The 25653-nt window shown below is 41.4% G+C and overlaps 1 protein-coding gene across 1 annotated transcript in view; it reads right to left on the bottom strand.

Annotated features, from left to right (window-relative positions):
- Positions 1-25653, bottom strand: part of LOC126195168 (E3 ubiquitin-protein ligase rnf8-like) — a 151071-nt gene that overhangs the window by 107373 nt on the left and 18045 nt on the right. Inside the window, exons 3-5 of the mRNA XM_049933680.1 lie at positions 13075-13256; positions 8379-8594; positions 2315-2462 (exon numbers count right to left, since the gene is read on the bottom strand). Of these exons, the coding sequence (XP_049789637.1) occupies positions 2315-2462; positions 8379-8594; positions 13075-13256 (546 nt within the window). The remainder of the gene's footprint in view (positions 1-2314; positions 2463-8378; positions 8595-13074; positions 13257-25653) is intronic.

Here is a 25653-nt window from a genome sequence, read left to right as displayed (position 1 = left end):
TTAACAAAAATTCTTCCCCTAGATGGTGCTGCAAACAACCTAATGTAATGTGTGTTCAGCTACAAATGACAGATGAATCACGATATGCCGGCTATGGTGCGAGTTGCACATTAAACCAAACGTGCTTCACAGCACAAGTTTGGCATTCAGTAGCTGTGGCACTATTGCTGTCCACAGATTTCTGTGACATATTGAAACTGAGAAACAGAATGTTCCACAACAGATCAGTGTCTCAGGGCTCATGTCCAGAATGCATTGTGCAATGCATTCCTTCAATTCAGCTAGGTTTGTAATCGGAGCACCGAACACAGCAAGAGCCCACATGGATTGAGATCAGGTGATCTGGACAGCCAAACTGTAGGGTGATAATTCCAGCACTTCCAAAATTCCTCTGCAGCAGCTGCGCCATTACCTGTGTAATGTGTGAAGGAGTCCCATCTCACACAAAAATGATATCCTACACACACACACATACACACACACACACACACACACACACACACACACACAGTTGAAGGGGTAAAATGATGTTGGTGCTCAGCAGACACTCATAGCATTCAGCAGTGACCATACAGCTAAAAGGGCCTGCAGGACCTAACTCCCTTCGGTTATTTTCCATTGCCCATGTTCTGCAATTCTGTGTATAAAAATGTCTGTGAGGTGGAAAGGAGCTTCGCCTGTACTCAAAATATTCCATGGCCCTTCATTGTTCACTTCCATGCAAGCAAGAAATTCTAGAGCAAATGTTTGTTGTACGGTTGTAAATGCACATGGTAGTCAATGGGAGTTGGTGATATGCACCCTTACTGCTGATTTAAGACTGCAAGATTGTGTGTATTGGTGTTTACAGAAAATATAAGACTGAGAACCGAATTGTGAAAGACTAGGTTTAAGCAATTAAAGAACAGGAAAAATTATATTAGGTTCTGTTTGGATTGGTGTGGTAATTTATGTTGGAGATATTCTGGAGGTGCCAGATGGCAGCTCATGATGACAGAGCTCAGAGTCTGCGGAGCAGTGCAGCGTGCCATGGAGCTCCGTCCGTGGTGAAGTTCTGTGATTGTGGGACTTGGTAACTAATGAGACCTATAGATGACACAGGACTGATATTGACTATGAAGTATAACGAATGTCTGTTCTCGTTATTGGCTGTAAGACATTTCTTGTCGACTGGAAGTTAAACTAATTTGTACTCAGAATAATAAACCCTAGTTTGTGAAACCACCAGCACCTGTTACTAAGTAATAGTAATCATTTCACAGGAGAAGTCTGGTGGAAGGCGGAGTCCAACCGAAACTAGTAAGAAGACTGCATCAAGAAGGAGAGAACTTTTGCACTGTCTCATTGGCATGTCAGTATGAAGCAACTCGAATATGAGTAATTTTTTATGGATAGCAACACATGATGTTTCATAGACTGTTATGTGCCATATTCAAAGGCATGTCCAAATTTAGGGCAATGCCCCATGCACTGCATGTTTGCACATACTGCTCAACAGCTCCGGCAATGTTGTGGCCACATCTTCCATTAACATCAGATCAATGTTTTTCTCCCACTACATTGAACTTCAGAAGAACACGTCTTTTTTAATTTCATAATTATTTTGTCCAGACCCTTGGCAGAAATCTGATGAGGGCTATTTTCATACCCTGTAATGACTGAAACTTCTGCAGAACTATTGGTGCACAGTCACTGTTCTTGTGAAAGAGCTTTACCAGCAGAGCATTGAGACAGTCATGCCTAGAGCCTCAGACACAAACTGAGGAACAGCAGCATAACCTGAATCTTATTTCACATAATCTGCTGCTTGCAGTGCCATTTAGTGGTAGGAATTTTGTTAAGTTTGTTTTGTTTCCCTAACGAGTCCCCCATCTTCAATAAAAATTCAAATTTCATTTCTAAAATATTCAGAATTCTTATGGATCGCAAAAATACACAGTTCATAAACTGCTTTGAATATAATGTGTCCTTCCTTCTATTTCATGTTCTATTACATCAGTTCCTCAACAGCTTTCCATAGCAGAAAATACACATTTTCTTTTTGAGGAATTTCACGTAGTCTGCATTATAAATTTGAAGACAGAGGGATGTCTCCAAGATCTATCCAATCCATTTTATGCACTGAGGAGAAGGCTGCCATTACTAGGAATAATGACACATACTATTTTGAAGTACTTACACATAAAATAAAGATTAAAGTTTTTATGAACCTTTAAGCAGTCCCTAACACTACAGGAATATTATTGAAACAATCTAAATGATGCTAGATCATACATTCCAGAGAAATATAAAATTATATGAAGATATTAATTACCTGGTTTGAAATTTTCTTCAAATTCTGAAGCTGTTGGTCACGTTCAAGAAGAGCTGCTTGGATGTTTGCCCGCTCACTTTTAAGTTTCTCTGTTAATTTTTGTGCCTGAGCCAGTAGCTGCTTTAGATCTCCCTGTTCCTTTAATACCCTACACCAGTTAGAAAAAAAAAATTATCAAAATACAAACACTCAAATTTATCCACTTCGCTATCAAATATTTCATCTGGTGACACATGTAGATACATTGGTATCATTAAGTCTGGTGATTAATGAAGTTAAACTACTAATTTCAACATCTTTCAAATACACATTATTAACACAGTGTTGTTTGCTAGCTAAGGTCAACTAGGTTGGCTGTACCGAGGAAGCTGTTGGTACTGACAGATCATTCATCTTCCATTGATACATTACTTCCATCAGCAACAACAAAGTGAATCTTCTCACAAGGAATACTTACTACTCCATCCGCCCCAAATAAAAGTTGAAAACAACATTTTCAGAGCAGTACAGGGAATGTCAATTTGAGCAAGATTTATCACAAATAACTGTAAGATATCAATGCAACATTGTGGAGATATTGTCCTAAAATAGCCATAAAGTTGCTACAAGTATATCAACGTGTTCATATTTACCCTGTTATCACCTACTGAGGTATAGCGCACCGCTCAAGTTAATTCCTTAAGCTCAGTAAATAAACCTGTGAAACATTAGATCCTTGTCAGATGCTAGTTACGTTAGTTAAGAATTTTCTGTAATATCTTTTGGATAAAGTTTTACAATTTTACACACGCACGCACACACACACACACACACACACACACACACACACACACGCACGCACGCGACTGCAGTGAAACCACACTGTGAGCAGCAGCACCAGATAGTACAGTGAGCGTGGTGGACAGTGTAGTGCTGCAGGTTAGACAGAGGGCAGGGAAGAGGACAGGGGGGGGGGGGGGGGGCAGAAGCGGAAAAGGAGAGAAGTAAAAAGACTGAGTGAGATGGTGGAATGACGGCTGCATAGTGCTGGAATGGGAACGGGGAAGGGGCTGCATGGGTGAGGACAGTGACTAACAAATGTTGAGGCCAGGAGGGTTATGGGAACCTTAGATGTACTGCAGGGAAAGTTCCCACTTGCGCAATTCAGAAGAGCCGGTGTTGGGGGAAGGATCCATATGGCACAGGCTGTGAAGCAGTCACTGAAATGAAGGATGTCATGTTTGGCAGTTTGTTCAGCAACAGGGTGGTCCACTTGTTTCTTCTTATCAAAATATACTGAAAGTCTCCCTGACGCCTTCACAGACGGTAATCATCCTCCCAACCTTTTGTACAAAAACACTTCTCCTGTGCTTTATCATTCCAGTCTCCCATCACCTCCCAAAGTCCCACCATCTGGCCACAGGGGAGCAGTCCCCACATAACTCAGTACCACCCAGGATTGGAGCAATTAAATTACGTTCTCCGCCAGGTTTCTGACTAACCTTCGTGGTGCCCTGAAATGAGGTATGTCCTGCCCACTGTCCTTCCCACCCCTCTCACAGTGGTATTCTGCCGCCCACCGAACCTACACAATACACTCATCCATCCATACACAACCCCTGCTCCCAAACCATTTACCTCATGGCTCATACCCCTGTAATAGACCTAGATGCAAGACCTGTCCTATACATCCTCCCACCACCACCTACTCCAGTCCGATTACGAACATCACCTATTCCATCAAAGGCAGGGTTATCTGTGAAACCAGTCATGTGATCCACAAGCTAAGCTGCAATCACTGTGCTGCATTGTATGTGGGCATGATAACCAACAAGCTGTCTGTCCACATGAATGGCCACCAACAAACTGTGGCCAAGAAACAAGTGGATCACACTGCTGCTGAACGCACTGTCAAACATGACATCCTTCATTTCAATGACTGCTTACAGCCTGTGCCATACGGATGCTTCCCATCAACACTAGCTTCTCTGAATTGCGCATGTGGGAACTGTCACCACAATACATCCTATGTTCCCGTAACTCTCCTGGCTTCAACCTTCGTTAATCACTATCGTCATCCATGCAGCCCCTTCCCTGTTCCCATTCCAACACTACGCAGCCGTCATTCCACTATCACACTCAGTCTTTTTACTTCTCTCCTTTTCCACTACTTCCTCCCCCCCCCCTCCCCTGCCCTTCATCTAACCTGCAGCACTTCACTGTCCACCAGCCTCAACAGACTATCTATCCCCCCCCCCAGTTGCCACTCCCATCATGCACTGGTGCTGCTGCCCACAGTGTGGTTTCAGTTGCCTGAGACTGCAGTTGTGTGTGTGTGTGTGTGTGTGTGTGTGTGTGTGTGTGTGTGTGTGTTTACATCTATTGTTGACGAAGGCCTACATGGTCGAAAGTTTTATTTGTGACAGTCTTTTTGTTGCGCCTATCTGCGACTCGGCACCTTTGCTATATGGTGAGTAGCAACTTTTCTTTTCATAATACTGTTACATTCCATCCTGGATTTTTCATTGTTTAATTTACGATATTTAAGTATACAGATATTAATCCTGTCCGTGGCAGAGCAAATTTAACCTTACACATCTTTGCTCCAGTAAGATAGCATCTTTCTCAGGGAAGTCCCATTGTATGGACAGGGGTGGTCTTGGTGCCTGTAGCTCTTCAGGCAGGAGTGCCAGTCAGTCCAGATTGGTTTGCCATGTGGAGTGGCCCACATGTGTGAAGGTTTTCTAGTACCTTGGAAAAATTTCCTAATTTGCAAAACTGATGGTATTTCATTACTCTAGAAAGGATATTTAATTCAACAGTTACCATAAAATACCAAATGGCAATGGCAAACTCAAACCAGGAAATGTTTTGTGAATGACTGCGGCTGTGGAAAGAGTGAATAGATACATAGGGCATATTACTTGTGACTAAGGTATAATAAAACCAGTGTTTATTAAAACAGTGTTAACATAATTTAACCTCTCATTTTAATGCTAGTATTTTGGTGAGAATTCTGAACAGAGTTGTAGTAGATATAGTGAGAGAGGACACTTGAGAGTAGGCTCACAGTCAGGAACTTTTATGACCTGGCACATGTACCTTGCCTGTAAGTTCGCCCTCATAAGCTGTCAAGAGTCGACAAATCCAATGCATATGAATTTCAGGCAGCCAAAGAGGACTGGCTTACAGCATATAATCAAAATTAAAGGCCATTTTCACTGACGTGCGGGTAACATGAACTACAAATGACTTTCCTTGCAGCAAGGGGAAGAGTGACAGTAAGCTAATACCTTCAATTTTCTAACTTCTCACAATTTGTATAATTTCAGATATGAAATACATCAATTCTGTGACAACAAATGAACTGAACATTTTATGATGCATCATTGTGTAAGTTCATGTCATTTTCACACTGCCACAATTTTATTTTATTAGTGTAAAATACACTACACTAAACTACATTACAACACAATACACAATAACATCACTGACACACTACTCAGTGACTTAATCCAATCTTTCGTCAATGACAGCTGACTAGTTTTCAGGTACGTGTTATACGTTACTCCTCCAGAACTGATGTGGTTTTGAGTTGAAGAAATCTGTTAACCAGATACTAAGAGAAGCTTCTCTTGAAACACTTGTCCCTGAATGTTCGAGAGAGGCCAGAAAAGAAAATAATCACAAGAGCCAAATCTCATGAATATAGATGGTCAGGAAGTGGTTCCTAACCAAGTTCAGCAGCCACATCTGTAATGATAATGGCCATAAGCCGACTTGCGTTATTGTGGAGTTGTAACACAGGTTTACCATGTGTTTTGGATTCAATAGCAAAAGCAAGTCATCTTAGCTATTCAGTACATGCTACAGATTTTATCGTTTCATTTCTTGTAGCAATTCATGATGGAGAATGCCAGTTTGATTCCACCAAAACATAACATGATTTTTTGACGGTGTAAACCAGTCTTTGCACAGAGAGTTCTCCCCCCCCCCCCCCCCCCCCAAATGGGTTTACCATCCATTTTCTCCTCCTCGTTAGGTTCACATACGGGCATATTTATTTCACTTTTAACAGAATTCCCAAGAAATGGCTTGTCCTATAACAAGCTGAATGTTAACTTAAAATACATGTGGTACCCAAGTAACCAATTTTTGCACCTTACCCAATGAATGCAAATGGAGCACAATAATTGAGTGACCATAGTCCACAATGTGTGGCAATACCCAGACTGTATGGCAAGGATTATTGTGAACCTACTGATTACGATGCCTTCCATGCTGCAGCATCACATTCAGAGCTGGCTACAAGGACCACGGCCCATCATCAGGAAAAAGCACTTTAAAAGGAAGAACTTATTAAGAGTGCTTTTCATCAAAAACTGATTCATTACACAATTCGAATTTTGCTTCTCAGAAATAAGAAAACCATTAATACTTCCCTTGCGTACACATCACAAATTCTTCTTATGGCTTATGCGGATCTAGAACCCTGATTAAACTAAAAAGGGAAAATTTGATGGTAGAGTTCGTTTTCTCTACTTGATACTCCACACCAATTAGCCCTGAAAATAGCCACAACAACAAGTTATCTACATACACGCTCCTGTTCACATCAAACTCAAAATAGAAGAAAAACAATTTAATAGTGAGCCACAATGCAGTGGAGCCAACCAAATGAAAAATGGCACAGACTTGTGCACCGACCCAATAGACAGGTGATTACAAATGATTCACTGGGCTTTGATGTCTTAGAACTTCAAATATATAGTGTCTACCCATTTTTACTAATAACCAATCAAAAGAGCGTACTTTAAAATTTTGTTTTTGTCATTGCAGGCTCCATTTTGACTAGCCAGGTGGCAAGGTGATAACAGTTTGCAAAATGGTGGCTAGTCAATAAAAAGCATTTTGTGTGTTGTAATATGAGAAGACAGAAACTGTCACTATCGTGCAGCGTGTGTTCGGAAGACAGTACAACATACACCCACCAACCCACCAAAGCATTCTGCGATGGTATCGACAGCTCAAGGGCACAGGCTGCCTCTACAAATGAAAAAGCTCCAGGCGACCACCTGTCATGGAGGAAACAGCGGTGTGTGTCCGAGATGTGTTCCTTTGTAGCCCACAGAAATCACATGTCATGCATGTCACGAACTGAGCATTCCTCAGCCAAATGTGTGGCAGGTTCTGCTGAAGTGGCTACCTCAGAAACCATATTACATACAGCTGTTGCAATGTTTACAACCAAACAACTGCACTATCAGACATGAATTTTGTGAACATTTCCAGGAAGCAATGAAAATGACGAGTTTCCCTGCTGACTCGTATTCAGTGACGAGGTGATATTCCACCTAAACAGTAAAGTGAATCATTCACAACATCCGCATATGGGGCACGGAAAATCACAGGGTTCGATGGAGATTGAAAGATATTCTTCAAAGGTGAATATCTTCTGTGCTGGGTCATGGAGGAACAATTACAGGCCCTACTTTTTTCTTGGGAAAACTGTGATGGGTATGACATACCTACAGAAGACTGGTTGTTTCCGAGATTGTCAGCTGATAACCCACCCTTCATATTCCAACAAGATGGAGCTCCATCTCATTAGCATAGAGAAGTGTGTTGCTATCTGAATGAGGAACTTCCAAACACATAGGTTGGGCGATGTGCTCAGGATGATTTGGTGCTCTTTAGGTGGCTCCCGAGGTCTCCCGAACTTACAGTTTGTGCTTTTTTTTCTTTGGCAATATGTGAAAGACAATGCATATGTACATCCTTTTCCGACCACGCTGACTGAACTCCAGGATCACATCACTGCTGCACTAACACTGACAGGGACACGTTCGAACATGTGTGGGCTGAGCATGACTACCACACTGTGTCGTCATGTCGTGTAACACGAGGAGAGCGCATGGAACATTTGTAATTATGTGTAAAAATTGAAAATGTGCTTTTTCATACAATGTCTTGATCAATATTTTGTATGCAATGTCATGGAAATTTTTTTGTCCATCCCACAATAAACTGAGAGTAGGATTAATTTAAGAAAAGAAAAAAAGAAAAAAGTGAAACTGCTATTTACTGTTGTTCAAATTCATTTTTGTTGTTTTTCACTTCCTGTTCACTATCTGTTTGTTTCTTGACTTCAAGCTCGTTATCAATCAAACTATTCTGTTTATTTAGGAATTCAGCCGAGGTTTTATCCCTTTCCTGTTCAAATTCCACTTTTCCAGCAATTATTTTTTCAGTATCTTCATCGCCATTTGGGATAGAGGTTGGAGTGTTTTCTGTGATGGACCTGTTGATAAAAATATAATTTCAAATGTATTAGAATTTCTAGACAAAGTCTACATAGTCTCAACACAAACAATACATTTTTGTATGTCAGTTATGGCAAAGACATCAATTTTCCCACGCAGTGATTCAATAGACAGAATTGGGTTATTTGTTAAATTACTGTGCAGGAAAATATTATCATCAGTGCAACTAGGATCCAAAAATAATTTAGAAAATCTCTGAATGAAGTCAAGAAAATACACAAATTTTGACATCTCTAACAGGTAATAATAATATTAATGTACGGAAAGCTCTGGTTGAAAATAGTGATTTATTTATGAATTGAGAGAGGCAGAAGTGCTGTGCCATTGACAGATACACAAACAAAAGGTACAGAGCTTCGCTTTCCTAGCTTTCAGAATGAAATTCCTTTCTCAAGCTGTAGGAGAATCTCTCTCTCTCTCTCTCTCTCTCTCTCTCTCTCTCTCTCTCACACACACACACACACACACACACACACTCACTCACTCTCACGTGCACACCTTTCTCCCTATATTGTGCTCATTTGACTGCCAGCTCTTTCCTGGCCCAAGTGGATGTACTGAGGTGAGCTGGGGGTACAGGCTGGGATGAAGTGAGGAATGGAGAGAAGCAGGAGGCCGGGAGGGAGAGGAGGCGTCTAGCAGCTCATGGGAGAGTGGGAAGCTGTCTGTGGACTAGCTAGGGGTGTACCTAGAGGGGGCAGAGAGCTGAGCACACGATTTCACAGATTAGGGTGTGAGATGGCAGCACAAGACTAGCTGAAACATATTGGGTGGGAGTAATGCGAACAAGATGATGTGAAGGATAGCTCCCATCATATGCACAGATCAGAAAAGCTGGTGGTTGTGGGGAGGATCCAAATGGCATGGGATGTGAAGCAGCCACTGAAATCTCGCATGTAGTGCTCTGCTGCACATTGTGCCAGTGGGTGGTACACCTTGTTTTTGGCAACAGTTTGACGGTGGCCATTTATCCTGGTTGACAGTTAGTTGGTTGTCATACCAATGTAAAATGCTGTTCAGTGGTTGCAGCAGAGCTGGTATATAACATGGCCTCTGAGGGGCTAAGATAAGCCTGTGACGGGACTGGAGTAGGAGGTGCTTGGTGGGTGGATAGGGCAGATCTTGCATCTGGATCTTTGACATGGGTATGATTCCTGTGGCAGGACATGGGGGGGGGGGGGGGGGGTGAGTGGCACAGAGATGGGCTAGAATGTTGTCGGGTGGGTGGTGGAACACCACTCTGTGAGGGGATGAAAGTATCATCTTGGGTAGCATGTCCCTCATTTCAGGGTATCATGATACATAATCAAAGCCCTGACAAAGGTTCAGTCGTTCCAGTCCTGGATGGTATTGGTTGACAAGGGGGGCACTTATTTGTGATTGGTCTTGGGATGGATGTGAGGATCAGGTGTGTGTCGGGACATGGCATGGGAGATCTGTTTGTGTATTAGTTCTGGGGGATACTGTTTGTCTGCAAACGCCTTTGTCCAGCCTTCAGCATACTGGGCGAGGGAGTTCTCATTGCTGCTGATGTGACTGTCATGGATGGCCAGGCTGTATGGGATTTTTTGGTGTGGAAGGGTTGGCAGCTGTAAAAGTGCAGGTACTGTTGGGGATTGGTGGGTTAAATGTGGACTGAGGTGTGGATGGAGCCATCTGACAGGAAGTGATTGACATCTAGGAAGGTGGAACGATGGGAGGACCAAGTGAGGTGGATGGCAGAGAAGGTATTGAGATGTGGAGGAATGAGGATAAGGTGTCCTGGCCACAGATCCAGATTATAAAAATGTCATCAATAGACTTGAACCAGACCATGGATTTACCATTTTGGAAAGCTAGCTGGTCCATGAACAGGTTGGCATAGGAGAGTGCCATGTGGGTTCCCATGACTGTGCCATAAATTTGTTTGTATACCTTCCCTTCAAAGGTGAAGTAGTTATGGGTTAGGATGTAGTTGGCTGGATGTACTAGGAATGAAGTGCTGGCTTTGGAATCTGCAGGGCAATAGGAGAGCTAGTGTTCAATTGTGGCAAGGCCATAAGCATGAGAGATGTTGGTATATAAAGAAGTTGCATCTATAGTGACAAGTAGGGACCCGGAAGGAAAGAGCGTGGGGATGGTGGAGAGCCAGCGCATGAAGCGGTTGGCATCTTTAATGTGGGAGGCTAGGTTACGGAAAAACTGAGTGCAGATGTTGGTCAACGAGGGCCAAGATTCTTTCAGTAGGGGCACTGCAACCAGCTACAATGGGGTGCCCAGGATTGTTAAGTTTGTAGATTTTGGGGAACATTTAGAAGGTGGGTGTGTGGGCTGTTGCGGAGAGCAGGGAGATGGATTCAAGGGAGAGGTTCTGGAAAGGGCCTAAGGATTTCAGCAGGAAGTGGAGGTTATGTTGGACTTCTGGGATTGGGTCACTTTGGCAGAGCTTGTAGGTGGATGTCTTGGACTGCTGGCAGAGACCATCCACCAGGTAGTCACTCCGATTCATCACAACAGTGGTGGAACCTTTGTCTCATAGGAGGATGACCAAGTCAGGCCAGGCCAGGCCACCTGTGAACGCAGCCATGCCATATACCAGTTCCGCTGCAACTGTTGCACAGCATTTTAAATTCGTATGACCACCCAACTGTCAACGAGAATGAATGGCCACTGTCAAACTATTGACAACAAGAAGGTGGGGCACCCACTGGCACAAAATGCTGTAGAGAACAACATGCGAGATTTCAATGCTGTTTCACAACCCATGCCATCTGGATCCTCCCCAACACCAACAGCTTTTCTTAGCTGCACAGATGGGAGCTATCCTTACAGCACATTCTTCACTTGTGTAACCTCCCTGTTCTGTGTCAGATAGTTGTGTGCTGCCATCTCACGCCCTAATCTGTGAAATTTCGTGCTCAGCCATCTGCCACCTGCCCCCTTTACCTGCAACCCTATCTAGCCCACGGATGGTTCCTCACTTTCCCAAGAGCTGCTAGATGCCCCCCCCCCCCCACCCTCCCTGCCCTCCCCCCTCTCTCCATCCCTCACCCCACCTCACCTGCATCCCCACATCACCTCACTTTAGTACCCTCACTGTTGGCCTTTTCTGGCAGTCAAATGAGCACAATGTAGGAATACTTGTGTGAGTGTGTGTGTGTGTGTGTGTGTGTGTGTGTATGTGTGTGTGTGTTTCTCCTACAGATTGAGAAACTAATTTCATTTTGAAAGCTAGCAAATCAAAGTTCTGTACCTTTTTTTTGTGTATCTGTCGATGGCGCAGCGCTTCTGCCTTTCGGTGAGTCGTCTGTTTATTCCTAAATAATAGGTAACAATACTATTTATACTAGAGCAGTAAAATACATACTTTCCATATTGAATCACAGAAATGTGTTTATTGATACATAAAATATGATGCTACAGTTGGTAACGGCTAGGTTACCATTGCAAAGCCTTGGGGTTCAGTTCTTAGATGGCCCTAGGAACCCCCCCCCCCCCCCTGTCCCCACTTAATGGTGGGGTCAAGTGGATATAAATGAAGTTGGGAGGTATGGCTGAAGATACTGGGCAGTAAGACAGCAACAGACAGGAGAAAATAAGGGGTGGAAGGGAGATTGGAGACCAGGAGCTGGGGTGCCACCGAGTTGCAGTGGGCAGGAGGACATAATTTGCTTGATATTAAAATTTTACACATCACTGACGTTCGTTTCTATGTCCTTAAAACTTTGCATATTTTCTCCGCTTAATCTAGATCACATCCTTGAAAAGTCACTTTCCACTAGTCTGTCTGATCCTGTCAAGTACCATTTGGGCCACTAAGAGGTCAGTGTGCTTAGGTCACCTTGCAACTTGCTGATGCAGGACTAACCGTGAGGGCTGCAGCAATAGCACACATGCATTAGTTACTCCATAACTACTAGGATCTCCCATCATAAAGGGAGATTGGTTAGAGCACTGCTTTGCTTTACTAGACACAACCTTTCTGGATGTGATACACCCTTTTCCTTTCTCTGTCTTATGAACTGACTTACCCAGCCAGTTACAGTAGGATTTATGGTTTTTGGTGGACTCTTGAAACACAGTATAATTAAGTATTTTTCACATTAACAAATTATTTTCAGGGTGAAAAAATCGGTAAGTGAAAGCAAAAAAAAAAAAAAAAAAAAAAAAAAATCTACGACCCACTGATGATCGAAGCTCAGTGCTTTAGATTGGCAGACTGACAGTTATCCAGTTAGTCACACTTCTAATCTTAAAGTAACATCCACACGACATTCTAGGTTTCCAACTGCTGCTCTTGTAACAAGCACCCTCATGGCACTAACTGATTCAAGATGTCCAAGAAGGTTTTCCACATTCAGTATAAACAACTGGCTGTAAATCTACTACAATAATCATCAATGCATTTGGTGGGTATTAATAGTACAGTTATGAAAATTTTTCACAATTTACAATCAAAATACTGATGTATCTACTTACTCATCCGAATCCAATTTTGCCCTTTTCACGTCAAGAACCTCACTGTTCTGATGATTATACAGGAATGAAAATGTGTACTTCCATTTACTGTTGCACCCAAACTGAATGTCATCACCAGCTTTCAGTATTACTGCTGAACCTTTTGTCATTTTCAACCCATTAACGTAAGTTCCCATGGTACTCTGTAACAGTCAATACATCAGTCAATTGGAGATTCAGATTTACTAACGCAAATGAAGAAAATTTGCATTGAGACGTTACCATGACACCAAAACTGTGACTAACACTGAGATGTTTAACACAGTACTTCAGTATGGTTTTCTAGCATTTTCTAATCACAATTGATCTCCAGTTCAGTTGCAGTCCTATAGTCTGTCCAAAATTACTTTAGGATTGACAGCAAGGACACAAGTGGTAGTTGGGGAAGCCCACGCGGCAGGCCCCGGCAAATTTCTGCCAATACCAGCCTACTTGCAGCTGCAGCAAACCCATGAAGTTGTCAAAACTTCATGGCACACAACACCAACTCCTCACTTGTAGTGTGCTTTAGTTGCAGTCAGTTTGCTGTCCTATGTGATCATTGTCTCCTACGACTTTCTTTGTGTTTGTTTTTATGGTTGTATGGGCTGTTCTTTGATTTGTCATTATTGTTATTTGTTTTTACCATTATTGTTGTCACTAATATTTGTTGTGTGGTACTCAATGATGTCAGCATGAAGTTCAACAAAAGTTGTAAGTGGAAAAGTCTGATGTCATTCTCTTGATCAGGGGAGAGCAGTTGAGGGAAATGGTTTGCACCTTATGTACCTACTTTGAGAATGAGAAACTTAATAGTGGCCCGCTGCTCTCCGTTAACAAAGTAATCGAAAAAACTGCTGCAGCTCTGAATATAAACAAAAACATTGTTTTGAACATAGGAAGGAAGTGTCTGACAAAGAAAAGGAAGCTGAGGAACCATTGAAACTTAACACCCCTTGAAAAAACGTAATATGGGTAAGTGGATTACCAATATCAATTTGTTTGCACAGGATGTAAGTCACCATGTTTACGATTATCACAGGAAGGAACATCCAACACTCAGTAAAGTTACTGGTCACACCTAAAGTATCAGAACCTTCTCAAGGCATTCGTTCACACTTGTCCACAGTTGCATACAACCTAGGCTTTCACTATGGACTTTTTTGTGGCCATAAATTGTTGATGGACAGGGAGTATATGATGGTGTGGCGATGCCGATTCTTAAGGGACATCTGTAGCACAAATATCGACGAAGTGGTGTGGTTTGACAAAATGTGGGTCAATTCTGGTCACATTGTCAGGGCTGGGCAGATGACACAGCTAAAGGAATAGTGGCAATGGCTTCTGGTCAGGGGGCCACACTATTCTTCTTCATGCAGGCAGTTTGCAATGTTTTCTCCCAAACAGTCTCTTGCTTTTTAAATCAAAGAACACAGGAGATTATCACAAAGAAAAGCAGATTCACTAATACCAAATATTCAAAAACCAGCAACAATTGTTCTGGATAATGCTCCTTACCATTTAATTGTTGCTGACAAGGCACCTACTATGCAAATGAAAGGAGGAAATGACTGACTGGCTTCAGCATCATAATGTCAACGTAAATGATGACCTTCAGAAGATGGATCTTATGGAAAAAATCTCTCTCTAAGCCACAGTTACCACTCAACAAAATCGAAAAAACTGGCAAAAAAACATTGGTATACAGCTGTTAGGGTACCACATTATCACTGCCATTTCAACCCAATTGAGTTAACATGGGAACAAGTTAAAGGTTAATGTTGCCAGATAATAAATTTATCCTCTCTGCAGTCAAAGCACTCACATTAGAAGCTGTTAGGAATGCCACCACTGTAGACTGAAAGAAAGAGCATTATGGAAAGAGTGCGGTAGCCTGAAGCTCTTTTCGACAATCAGTGGAGGAAACGATAATTTCATACAATGGCGAAAGTGACAGTGACAATGATAGTGACACCTCAAAACTGTCATAGTGACAAGAATGGTATTTGTGAAGTTTTTTCATTATCCTTGTAGAAATGGAGCACAGGTGGATTCAGATAAATATTTTGAATGCAAAGTTTACACCTGTAAGTACCTACATAACAAACCTATATAATCGTAAGTTTTGAAATTTTAATAAGAAGGCCTTCAGAGCAACTAATTCTGAGGCAAGTTCATCTCAGGAATTAAGTCTGTATTGCACAAAATAAATATTACTGTTTAGGATATAAATGCTGCAACAGAGGCCCTATTATTTGGATCACTTTTGCTTTCAAAACAATAATGGTTGGCCTATTTAAGAAGTGTGTTTTCCCACTGTGATAAACATACTTAATCTTATTTTTTGTTATGTTAGAATTAAGTTGACAGATCAGAAAAATTAAAACAGTTTCATTATAAACCTATAGCAACTTGTTTCTCAAATTGAATCTGTACGGACGCCCAATTAGTAGTTGCGTGAGCAGATAATTTGCATCATATTTAACTTCTTATCTCACATTAGAGATCTCCGACAAAGTTCTGGTTTTGCACAGATGAAAATATGATGCACTCTTAATATTTCATTCATATAATGTATTCACCTGATTTCAATAAGAAAAATGTTCCTGCCTGTCGAAAATTCTGTAATGGCAGGAGAAAATCACTTTCATAAACTGTCCCTGTATTGTCTTAATAATTTGTTACCACAGATAAAACTACAATCAAAACATAGTGTAACTCTTCCAGAACACATTGATTCAATATTTATAAAGTGAATAATTTGCCGGTTTGAGCAAGTTAAATGAAATGAAAGATTATGCTTGTCTTTCGTGCGCAATGTGGCAACTCTGTTCTGTGCCTCCATGTGCTTCTGCTGAAGAGACAATCCTAAAGTAATTTTGGACATATCACAGTCTTTCATATGTAAGTATATACACAATATGAATCAAATACTATAAAAAGTACTAAATATTCAGGTATCAAAAACATTTCTAAACACTCATTCACTCACTCACTCACTCACTCATTCATTCATTCATTCCTACATTTTCCAGAAATACTCTCATGAAATAGATCCTTTACGGATGTGGAACTATCATGTTACACATTAGCAGGAACAATCTTTTTTTATATATATATTTGAGGATTTTCAGCTGCCTACTGGATGTCCAACACCAAACTGTTACAGACTTTTGCACCTGGGTGTATAACTCCATTTGGAACCCACCTTAGTTTGTCATCCATCTGGATGCCTAAGAACATGAACATATGGAGCCTCATCCATTGTAGGCCAACACCTATTGATCTCTACTTCTGATACTTTTAAGCCATTTTGATTTGTCTGGGATTACATAATATTTGTTTTTGTGTGATTAAGGATTAACTTGTTGGCTATGAACCAGTTGGAAGCTTGTCCCATTATCCTACTGTCTGTGTCCAGCGTGGCTGTGTGTGTGTCCTTTTTCAATATTCTTGTGTCACTACTAGACATTACAGTTTTCTGAAGAGTCCTACCAGTAAAATCGTTAATGAAGACCAAAAATGTGAGTGAACTATGCACCAAACTTTGCGGCACACCATATTTAATCTTTTCCCATTCCAAATATAATTTTATTCCTTTTGTATCGTTTGTTAATCAGACCCTCTGTTTTCTGTGGTAAGAAAAGACTTCACACAAATAAGGGTCTTTAATGCCGTATTGATTCAGTTTCCCTTGCAGTTCTTCCATGACTGTCACAATCAAAGGCCTTGATGTGACAAAAAATGCCGAACCTTATTGATATTGTTGTTAACTCTAATTTTCACATAAAGAGAAATAACAACCATGTTTCTAAACCATTCTTGCCCTTTCCGAGTGGCTCCCTGCTGCTGGCGTTTGGCAGCATGAGGATGTGGCATTTTACTGGAGGAAGAAATCATCTATATAAAATGATTATGAGACTTTGGTGCCCACACCATTTATTGTAGTGGTGAAGAATGTGACACACAGGACTGATCCCTGGATACTCCATTCACTCGCATAATGCATTTGCTGAGACTCCCTCCAATACCAAAGTGTAGGAAGCTCTTTATCAAGATTGACAGGTGGCTCCAGAAACCCCACCCACTGAGTGTGTAAAGGATGTGAAGGAACCAGATGCTGTCAACCTTTACTCTGATCATTGCAATCACGTGTCAGCAGTCTAACTGCAGAGTCCAAGCACACTAGGTGGTCACTGTTCAATCTAAATACGCAGAAGTCTGGTCGGTTGGTTGGCTGGCTCGTTGGATGATTAAAGGGACCAAACTACTAGGTCATCAGTCCCTCTTTCCTAGAACAGTGAAGTTTACATGACTGTACAACAGAGGTAACCTACCATGTAAAACCCAGGGGAAGAAAATCCCAAGGTCTACGAAAGGTATGAAGGCAAGATAAAGGACAAAAAGAAGAATGGGAGACAGAGGAAGAAAGGAGGTAAGGTGTCCCATCTAGGCAGCAGACTGGTAAAAGTGACCTTCATGAATAAAATGTAAAACTAAGTCAACCATTAAGGCACCATTTCTAAACAGTAGGGGCAGCGAGTCATGGAGATTAAGAGTCCACCACAGGGCAGCTAGGCTGGGACAGTCCAGCAAAGTGTGGACCACTGTCAAACAGGAACTACAATGACAGGGAGTGGGTCCTTGCGACAGAGGAGATGAACATGAGTCATGGCCAATGCGGAGCCAGCAAAGGACAATAGAGTCCTTGCAAGAGGTCTCCATGGAGGACTTTCACCGATTCGTAGTGGGTTTCATCACCCGTAGTTCATTTGCTGAAGTCAGAGTGAGGCATTCTGTATTCCAGGCACCTGAAGCTTGATGGCATAATACCGAGTGGAGGTTTGAGATAAATGTGACTGGCTCATTGTGAAAAATCCCCTAGGATTGCCAGTGTCTCCGATGGCATGCTCCTTCCAAGTGGGGTGCCCTCTGGGGGGTTCACCCATCTACGGTGATTGTCCACACCTCAGGTCACACCTCGTGAATTCCAGACAGAGGGACCAGTCGGCATCTGGAAAGGTATCAGCTCAAGCAATTATGCCTCCCTGGGCCTGACCTATACCAGAGGTTACATGAGAACCATACCTGTCAACCCAGGGCTGCAACAAAATTACGCGTTACCCAGTCACCTGTTATGCATCAAATGCATGTGTCGGCTTTCAGGAGTGCACAGGAAGGCAGAAGGAACAAAGAGTGATCCCAAATGCCAAAGTGGAGGAAGGGGAGGAGATGTAGAATGAAGAAAGTACGGAAAAACAGACGAGGGACTGTTCCAATGCCAGACTACCGAAACTTCAGAAATGCATTCCTGAAAATATCCAAGACATGTTCCCCACGGGAGAGACAAAAGAATCACAGGAGGATAGACATGCTGCACAGAAAGAGATGAGTTGCGGCAATGACTGGGGCCCCAAGGTAGCCAAATATGAATTCACCACCGAGCGATGAGCCCCCGTGGGGAGGGGGGGGGGGGTGAGGTGATTCTCTGGTGTTGAGGAGGTGCAAATCGATGTCAGTAATGAGCTGCTCCATTAATCTGCCTCTGCTGGAGTTATGTGCAGCCCTACAAGTGTTCCTGAGCATTATAGTCTCCTAATAGTAAGATTGGTAGTGGTAGGTTATTTTCAAGATACTTGGTGTCTTGTTGGATTGCTTTCAGTCTGGTGAGAGGTAAATGTTGTAAATTGTTACTATGGAAGGTATTGGTATCCATAATGCAACTGCTTTTATGTTTATATTTAGGGGAGCTTGTTTACTAAATACATCCGAATCTAGTAGTGTATAGACTCTTCCAGAACTGCTGCCTATATTTAAACAGTTCCTGTGGTGTGTTGTATTTTCTGACGATAAGGTGATAATCTTCAGGGAAATTTGTTTCCTGCAATGCAGTGGCTATCATAGAATGTGCTGTGGATAGTTGACGGAACTCAACTACATGGTGATAATAGCTGTTGCAGCTCCATTCCAGTAGTGCTGTAATTCAATTTTCAAATTGTTTATCATTGTTTCTGTATGACTACCACCTCAAGCTTTCATCTAAAGACTAAGAACACATAGTTGTGTTCTTGTGTTCCACTCAAACTGTACAGCCTTCATAAAATCAGAGTCTACTATTACATCAACAGTAAGCAATATTTGTGAAGCTAAATATGATTTAGCTTAACATCCTGCATCTTTATTAAGACCATTTGTGGAGGAAATGTTCACACCACATTCACTGCTTGGCAGACTATTGCAACTTGGCAGAATATCAAGAGGCTTGGTGCACTTAATCAAAACAAATTAAAATGGCTTGGCTCTGACATGGTCTGTCTTTTCACAAGGACCCTAATCGTAGACTCCCTGGCACCAACTGCAATAAATTTCATGAAGATATCACAGCCTCATTCTGGCAGGGTCTTTCCACAACATATTTTATGTTTAATAACAGACTGTTAGTATCACCATGGGAAACACTCTCTCACTTGGTGTCCTATCTTTATATGGAGGATTCCGAGGAAACAGCCCTGGAATTAGCAGTAATTAAATCAACTGTTCTTCTGTGATATAGTGTTGACATCTTCATAGTATGGCCCCATGGAGAGTATAAACTGACGGAGTTTTTGTGCCATCACAACTTCATAAGAATATTAACTATCGGATTTTCTAGTTAAATGGACAAATGATGGTTCTCTGGGTCATTCAGTTTACCATAAGCCCACACAGATTTATATTTACAATCTCAGAGTTATTGTCCATCACAAACCACCAGTGTGGTTGGTTGGTTGGTTTAAAGAGGGGGGGAAAGGACCAAACTTCTAGGTAATCGGTTCCCTTTTCCTATTAAAACAATTCCACAAACGGGAGACCAAGACAAACGAGACTTACGACACAAAGCTGAGAGAAAGGAAAAACCTCAAGAACGACAAAGGGCAACAAACACTACAATGGACAAAGTAGGACAAGAAAACCAGAGACGCAAGAAACAGGTAGAAGGAACTAAAACAAGAGAGCAGAAGATCATGGCTGGCTGATCATGGGAATAAAAAGGGTAAGCCAGCCACTCTGTAACACATTAAAACCTCCAGCCTAAAAGCACTAGGGGGGAGGATACAGAGGGACAAAAGACATGCGCTAGAACTTACATAGAATGATAAAACCCACCCTCAACATATAAAATGTAAAACTAAATCAGCCGACGAGGTGTTGACTGCTAAAATTAATGGTAACGAGTCTGGTAAATGAATATTTCATTGCAGGGCAGCCAAAGTAGGACTGCGCAACAGAATATGGGACACTGTCAATTGGGCGGTGCACCGACACTGAGGTGGGTCTCCATGGCGCAGGATATAGCCGTGGGTCGCCCAACCATGGCCAATGCAGAGCCGGCAAAGAACAACAGAGGCCCTGTGAGAGACATCCTGAAAGCCATGGGTTAACACAATCAGGCAGATGCAGTATTACTTGGTTTATGAGAATGTTTGTCTCCGTGCCGCACTAATGCTTATTAATGAATATTATGCTTATTAATGATAATATGGGGTTGTTGTTGTTGTGGTCTTCAGTCCTGAGACTGGTTTGATGCAGCTCTCCATGCTACTCTATCCTGTGCAAGCTTCTTCATCTCCCAGTACCTACTGCAACCTACATCCTTCTGAATCTGCTTAGTGTATTGATCTCTTGGTCTCCCTCTACGATTTTTACCCTCCACGCTGCCCTCCAATGCTAAATTTGTGATCCCTTGATGCCTCAAAACATGTCCTACCAACCGATCCCTTCTTCTAGTCAAGTTGTGCCACAAACTTCTCTTCTCCCCAATCCTATTCAATACCTCCTCATTAGTTATGTGATCTACCCACCTTATCTTCAGCATTCTTCTGTAGCACCACATTTCGAAAGCTTCTATTCTCTTCTTGTCCAAACTAGTTATCGTCCATGTCTCACTTCCATACATGGCTACACTCCATACAAATACTTTCAGAAACGACTTCCTGACACCAAAATCTATACTCGATGTTAACAAATTTCTCTTCTTGTCCAAACTAGTTATCGTCCATGTCTCACTTCCATACATGGCTACACTCCATACAAATACTTTCAGAAACGACTTCCTGACACCAAAATCTATACTCGATGTTAACAAATTTCTCTTCTTGAGAAACGCTTTCCTTGCCATTGCCAGTCTACATTTTATATCCTCTCTACTTCGACCATCATCAGTTATTTTACTCCCTAAATAGCAAAACTCCTTTACTACTTTAAGTGTCTCATTTCCTAATCAAATTCCCTCAGCATCACCCGACTTAATTTGACTACATTCCATTATCCTCGTTTTGCTTTTGTTGATGTTCATCTTATATCCTCCTTTCAAGACACTGTCCATTCCGTTCAAACTGCTCTTCCAAGTCCTTTGCTGTCTCTGACAGAATTACAATGTCATCGGCGAACCTCAAAGTTTTTACTTCTTCTCCATGAATTTTAATACCGACTCTGAATTTTTCTTTTGTTTCCTTTACTGCTTGCTCAATATACAGATTGAATAACATCGGGGAGAGGCTACAACCCTGTCTCACTCCTTTCCCAACCACTGCTTCCCTTTCATGCCCCTTGACTCTTATAACTGCCATCTGGTTTCTGTACAAATTGTAAATAGCCTTTCGCTCCCTGTATTTTACCCCTGCCACCTTCAGAATTTGAAAGAGAGTATTCCAGTTAACATTGTCAAAAGCTTTCTCTAAGTCTACAAATGCTAGAAACGTAGGTTTGCCTTTTCTTAATCTTTCTTCTAAGATAAGTCGTAAGGTTAGTATTGCCTCACGTGTTCCAACATTTCCACGGAATCGAAACTGATCTTCCCCGAGGTCAGCTTCTACCAGTTTTTCCATTCGTCTGTAAATAATTCGCGTTAGTATTTTGCAGCTGTGACTTATTAAACTGATAGTTCGGTAATTTTCACATCTGTCAACACCTGCTTTCTTTGGGATTGGAATTATTATATTCTTCTTGAAGTCTGTGGGTATTTCGCCTGTCTCATACATCTTGCTCATCAGATGGTACAGTTTTGTCATGACTGGCTCTCCCGAGGCCATCAGTAGTTCTAATGGAATGTTGTCTACTCCCGGGGCCTTGTTTCGACTCAGGTCTTTCAGTGCTCTGTCAAACTCTTCACGCAGTATCTTATCTCCCATTTCGTCTTCATCTACATCCTCTTCCATTTCCATAATATTGTCCTCAAGTACATCTCCCTTGTATAAACCCTCTATATACTCCTTCCACCTTTCTGCCTTCCCTTCTTTGCTTAGAACTGGGTTGCCATCTGAGCTCTTGATATTCATACAATATGGGGTATTCATCATAATTTGGATCTGGATTGAGGATTTCTTGGTGTAAGGAGGAAGTAGCATCTTATCTTGAATGAAGAGTGATCAACAATGTAAAAGTAACTACAAGTGTGCCCCTGAGAACTGTGTTGGGAACCTTGCTGTTAATTTCATGGATTAGAGATCTGGCAGACGATATTAATAACTACGTGAACTTTAAATAGGTGCTTCAGTTATCTACGAGGTGCGGCTAGAAAAAAACCGGACTGATGCTGGAAAAAACATTTATTTACAATTATTTACAATTTCATGTTATCTCCTTCAATGTACTCTCCTCCTCGGTCTCTACACCGCTCCATACGAATTTTCCACTGTTCATAGCAATGCTGCAGATCATTTTCGGTAAGTCCATACATTACTTCCGTCGCTTTTTCTTTTACTGCTTCAACAGTCTCAAATCTAGTTCCTTTCAAAGCTGACTTGACTTTAGTGAAAAGAAAAAAGTCACAGGGGGCCAAATCAGGTGAGTAGGGTGGATGATCTAAGATGGGAATGTTGTTTTTTGCCAAAAACGTCTTCACTGACAACGCACTGTGAGCTCGGGCATTGTCTTGGTGAAGGATCCATGACTTTTTTCTCCACAAATCGTTCCGTTTTCTCCGTACTCGCTCACGTAGGGTAGCCAGGACGCTAATGTAGTAATGCTGATTCACTGTTTGTCCCTCTGGTACCCAATCAATGTGCACAATCCCTTTGATGTCAAAAAAAAAAAACCAATCATCATTGCCTTGAATTTCGATTTTGACATTCGTGCTTTTTTTTGTCGTGGAGAACCAGGAGTTTTCCAATGCATCGATTGGCGTTTAGTTTCGAGATCGTAAGTAAAAAACCACAATTCATCGCAAGTAATAACATTTTGTAAGAAGGTGGGATCACTTTCAATGTTTTCCAGGATGTCAGAACAAATCATTCTTCGGCGTTCCTTCTGTTCAATTGTGAGACACTTTGGAACCATTTTTGAACACACTTTGTTCATGTTGAAACTTTCATGAAGAATCTGCCTGACACTTTCCTTGTCAACTCCTGTACATGAGTCAGACAACTTGTAGAGATATGAAATGGAATGATCACATCTGCTCAACCATATGCAATACTTTGGTTCATTGGTTGAATACCATGAAAATACTATGAGTCTACAAAAGAGATGATACAGTTCACTCACAGTATTGTGAAACTATGGGAACTGAATACGAAGAATCCTAAGTTGGTTGTCTGTGGCGAATCAGAATGCTTGTTCATAATTTTCTATGGTTTGTACATTAAGTTATTTTGTTCTGTTGGGTTAGAATCCAAACACATCATGGCATTTTTCATAAAAATCAGAAATAAAACAAACAAGTAAGTTACAGCAATGACGAACATATAACTCGGGCTACACTACACATCTATCTATTATGGCAATTGTATTTTGCATTGCAATTAGGTGGCTTTGAGAACTCACAAGCAAATTTTCAAATTTCACCCTAATCTAGGCTTTGGACTAAATTTCAAGTCAGTGTGTCAGCATATCTAGTTTTTTCCATTCCCCAAATAAATAAGAAAATCAGTAATAATCCTTAAAATTCAAAATAAGCAAATCAGTAAACATTATTCTGACACACACTATTTCGATAACATTCATAACTTCTGCCGAAAGAAATCATTAGACTCAATAATTACCATTGGCTACTGTACTGTTAGCTGCAACAGGCAGCAGACAAGCTTCTGTGTTGCACATTTTAGCGATTTTGATCGAGATAAACTCACGCTGCAGTGTTCTACAGCACGCCAGTGTAGAAATGTGCACAGAATCAGCCACGTGAAAAATCCATTCCATATGCATGTGTATTTACGTATAAAAGCCGACTTAAGAATTTTCCATTGTGTGAGAGCACATGTACAATACCGTGTGCCCGTTTAAAGTTCTAGATTCGCTTATTTTACTATTCACGTAGTTTCTGCATAATTTTCCACTATTTACTCATGCTGTTATTGTTAATTGTAGGCTTAAACTTAATTGCGTGCTTTTAAAATTTTTGAGAACAGTAGGCCTTATCCTCCTCCAAAACAACCATTCCCTAATTTCATCACAGAATTATGTGAGAAATTCGGTATTTTGAGAATTTTCGGATGCTTACAAAACTATATTTTTGTAAAGGTATGAATGTTTTGGATAAATGATTTATTTTGTACCAAATCAGTGTTTGTGGTCCACAATTCTGCCAAAGAACTCATCACCCTAGAACTCCATTGTGTATCAATGCAAAGAAACTTGTGTTTTTGAGAATTTTTGGAAGCTACCATTATTCTTTGCATAACCTACAACCAATTTGCAACAAATTGGTGTTCGTGACTTAGTTACTGTAGCAGATTTTCTAGCTAACATATTGTGTTACGCACAGTTTTCCCTTAAAGAGGATTAATCCTATATATTATCTGCATTTATTGTAAATTAACTCTGTTTTTGAGTTTGCCAACAACTACAATTAACCTCAAAAGGTTTTAGAAAACTAGTAGCTTTTACCAAAGGTTTCTGTACGCGTTAATAGAAATCTCGTTATGTGCATTTCCTTCAATTCTTAGAGAGAATTAGCAGCTTTTTAGCTAAACAGATTGAAAGATAATCAGTAAGCTTAATTTGAAGTTATTTGTTCACTGCATTATGATACATTGCACCATCCAAAATGCAGCCCCACTGTGAATGCTGTTCCCAAACAGAGAATGAGTTGGGTGACGTTCATAAGCAGTTGGAAACCACTCTGACTACTGTCAAATGGTTGGCAGCTTCTGCGAATCAGCGTGTTGGAAGAGCTCCCGAGAGTCGTGTAACTGTGATACCTGTACCAGAAGTATCTTAAGTACTATCCTCTTACGTGGATCCTGTCTCCTCTGCAGAAGGTATAGGCCATTACTTGTCCACTTGACTGCAAGTGGTACGTCAATGGTAGACCTAGACATCCTGTACAGGGTGCACAGAGACCAGGGAGGACTCAGGGCATTTTACCAATCTCCCTAACCAACAACTCTGAGGTGCTCTCTTTCGCTGAAACTGCAACTGGGCTGGTAGGGCTCACTTCACCTGTTTTGGGGAAACCTGTTTTGTCCAGTGTCAGGATGTGGCAAACGCAAAAGGGTACGGTCTATTAATCATCGGCAGTTCAAGTGTAACATAAGATACCCCTTAGGCAGCAAGGGACAGGAAAGGTCATCAAGTGCACCC

Source organism: Schistocerca nitens, chromosome 7, assembly GCF_023898315.1.
Source record: "Schistocerca nitens isolate TAMUIC-IGC-003100 chromosome 7, iqSchNite1.1, whole genome shotgun sequence".
In the NCBI taxonomy this organism is placed as follows: domain Eukaryota; kingdom Metazoa; phylum Arthropoda; class Insecta; order Orthoptera; family Acrididae; genus Schistocerca; species Schistocerca nitens.
The sequence above is the reverse complement of the archived record's forward strand: the minus strand, read 5'-3'. Positions and strand labels throughout refer to the sequence as shown.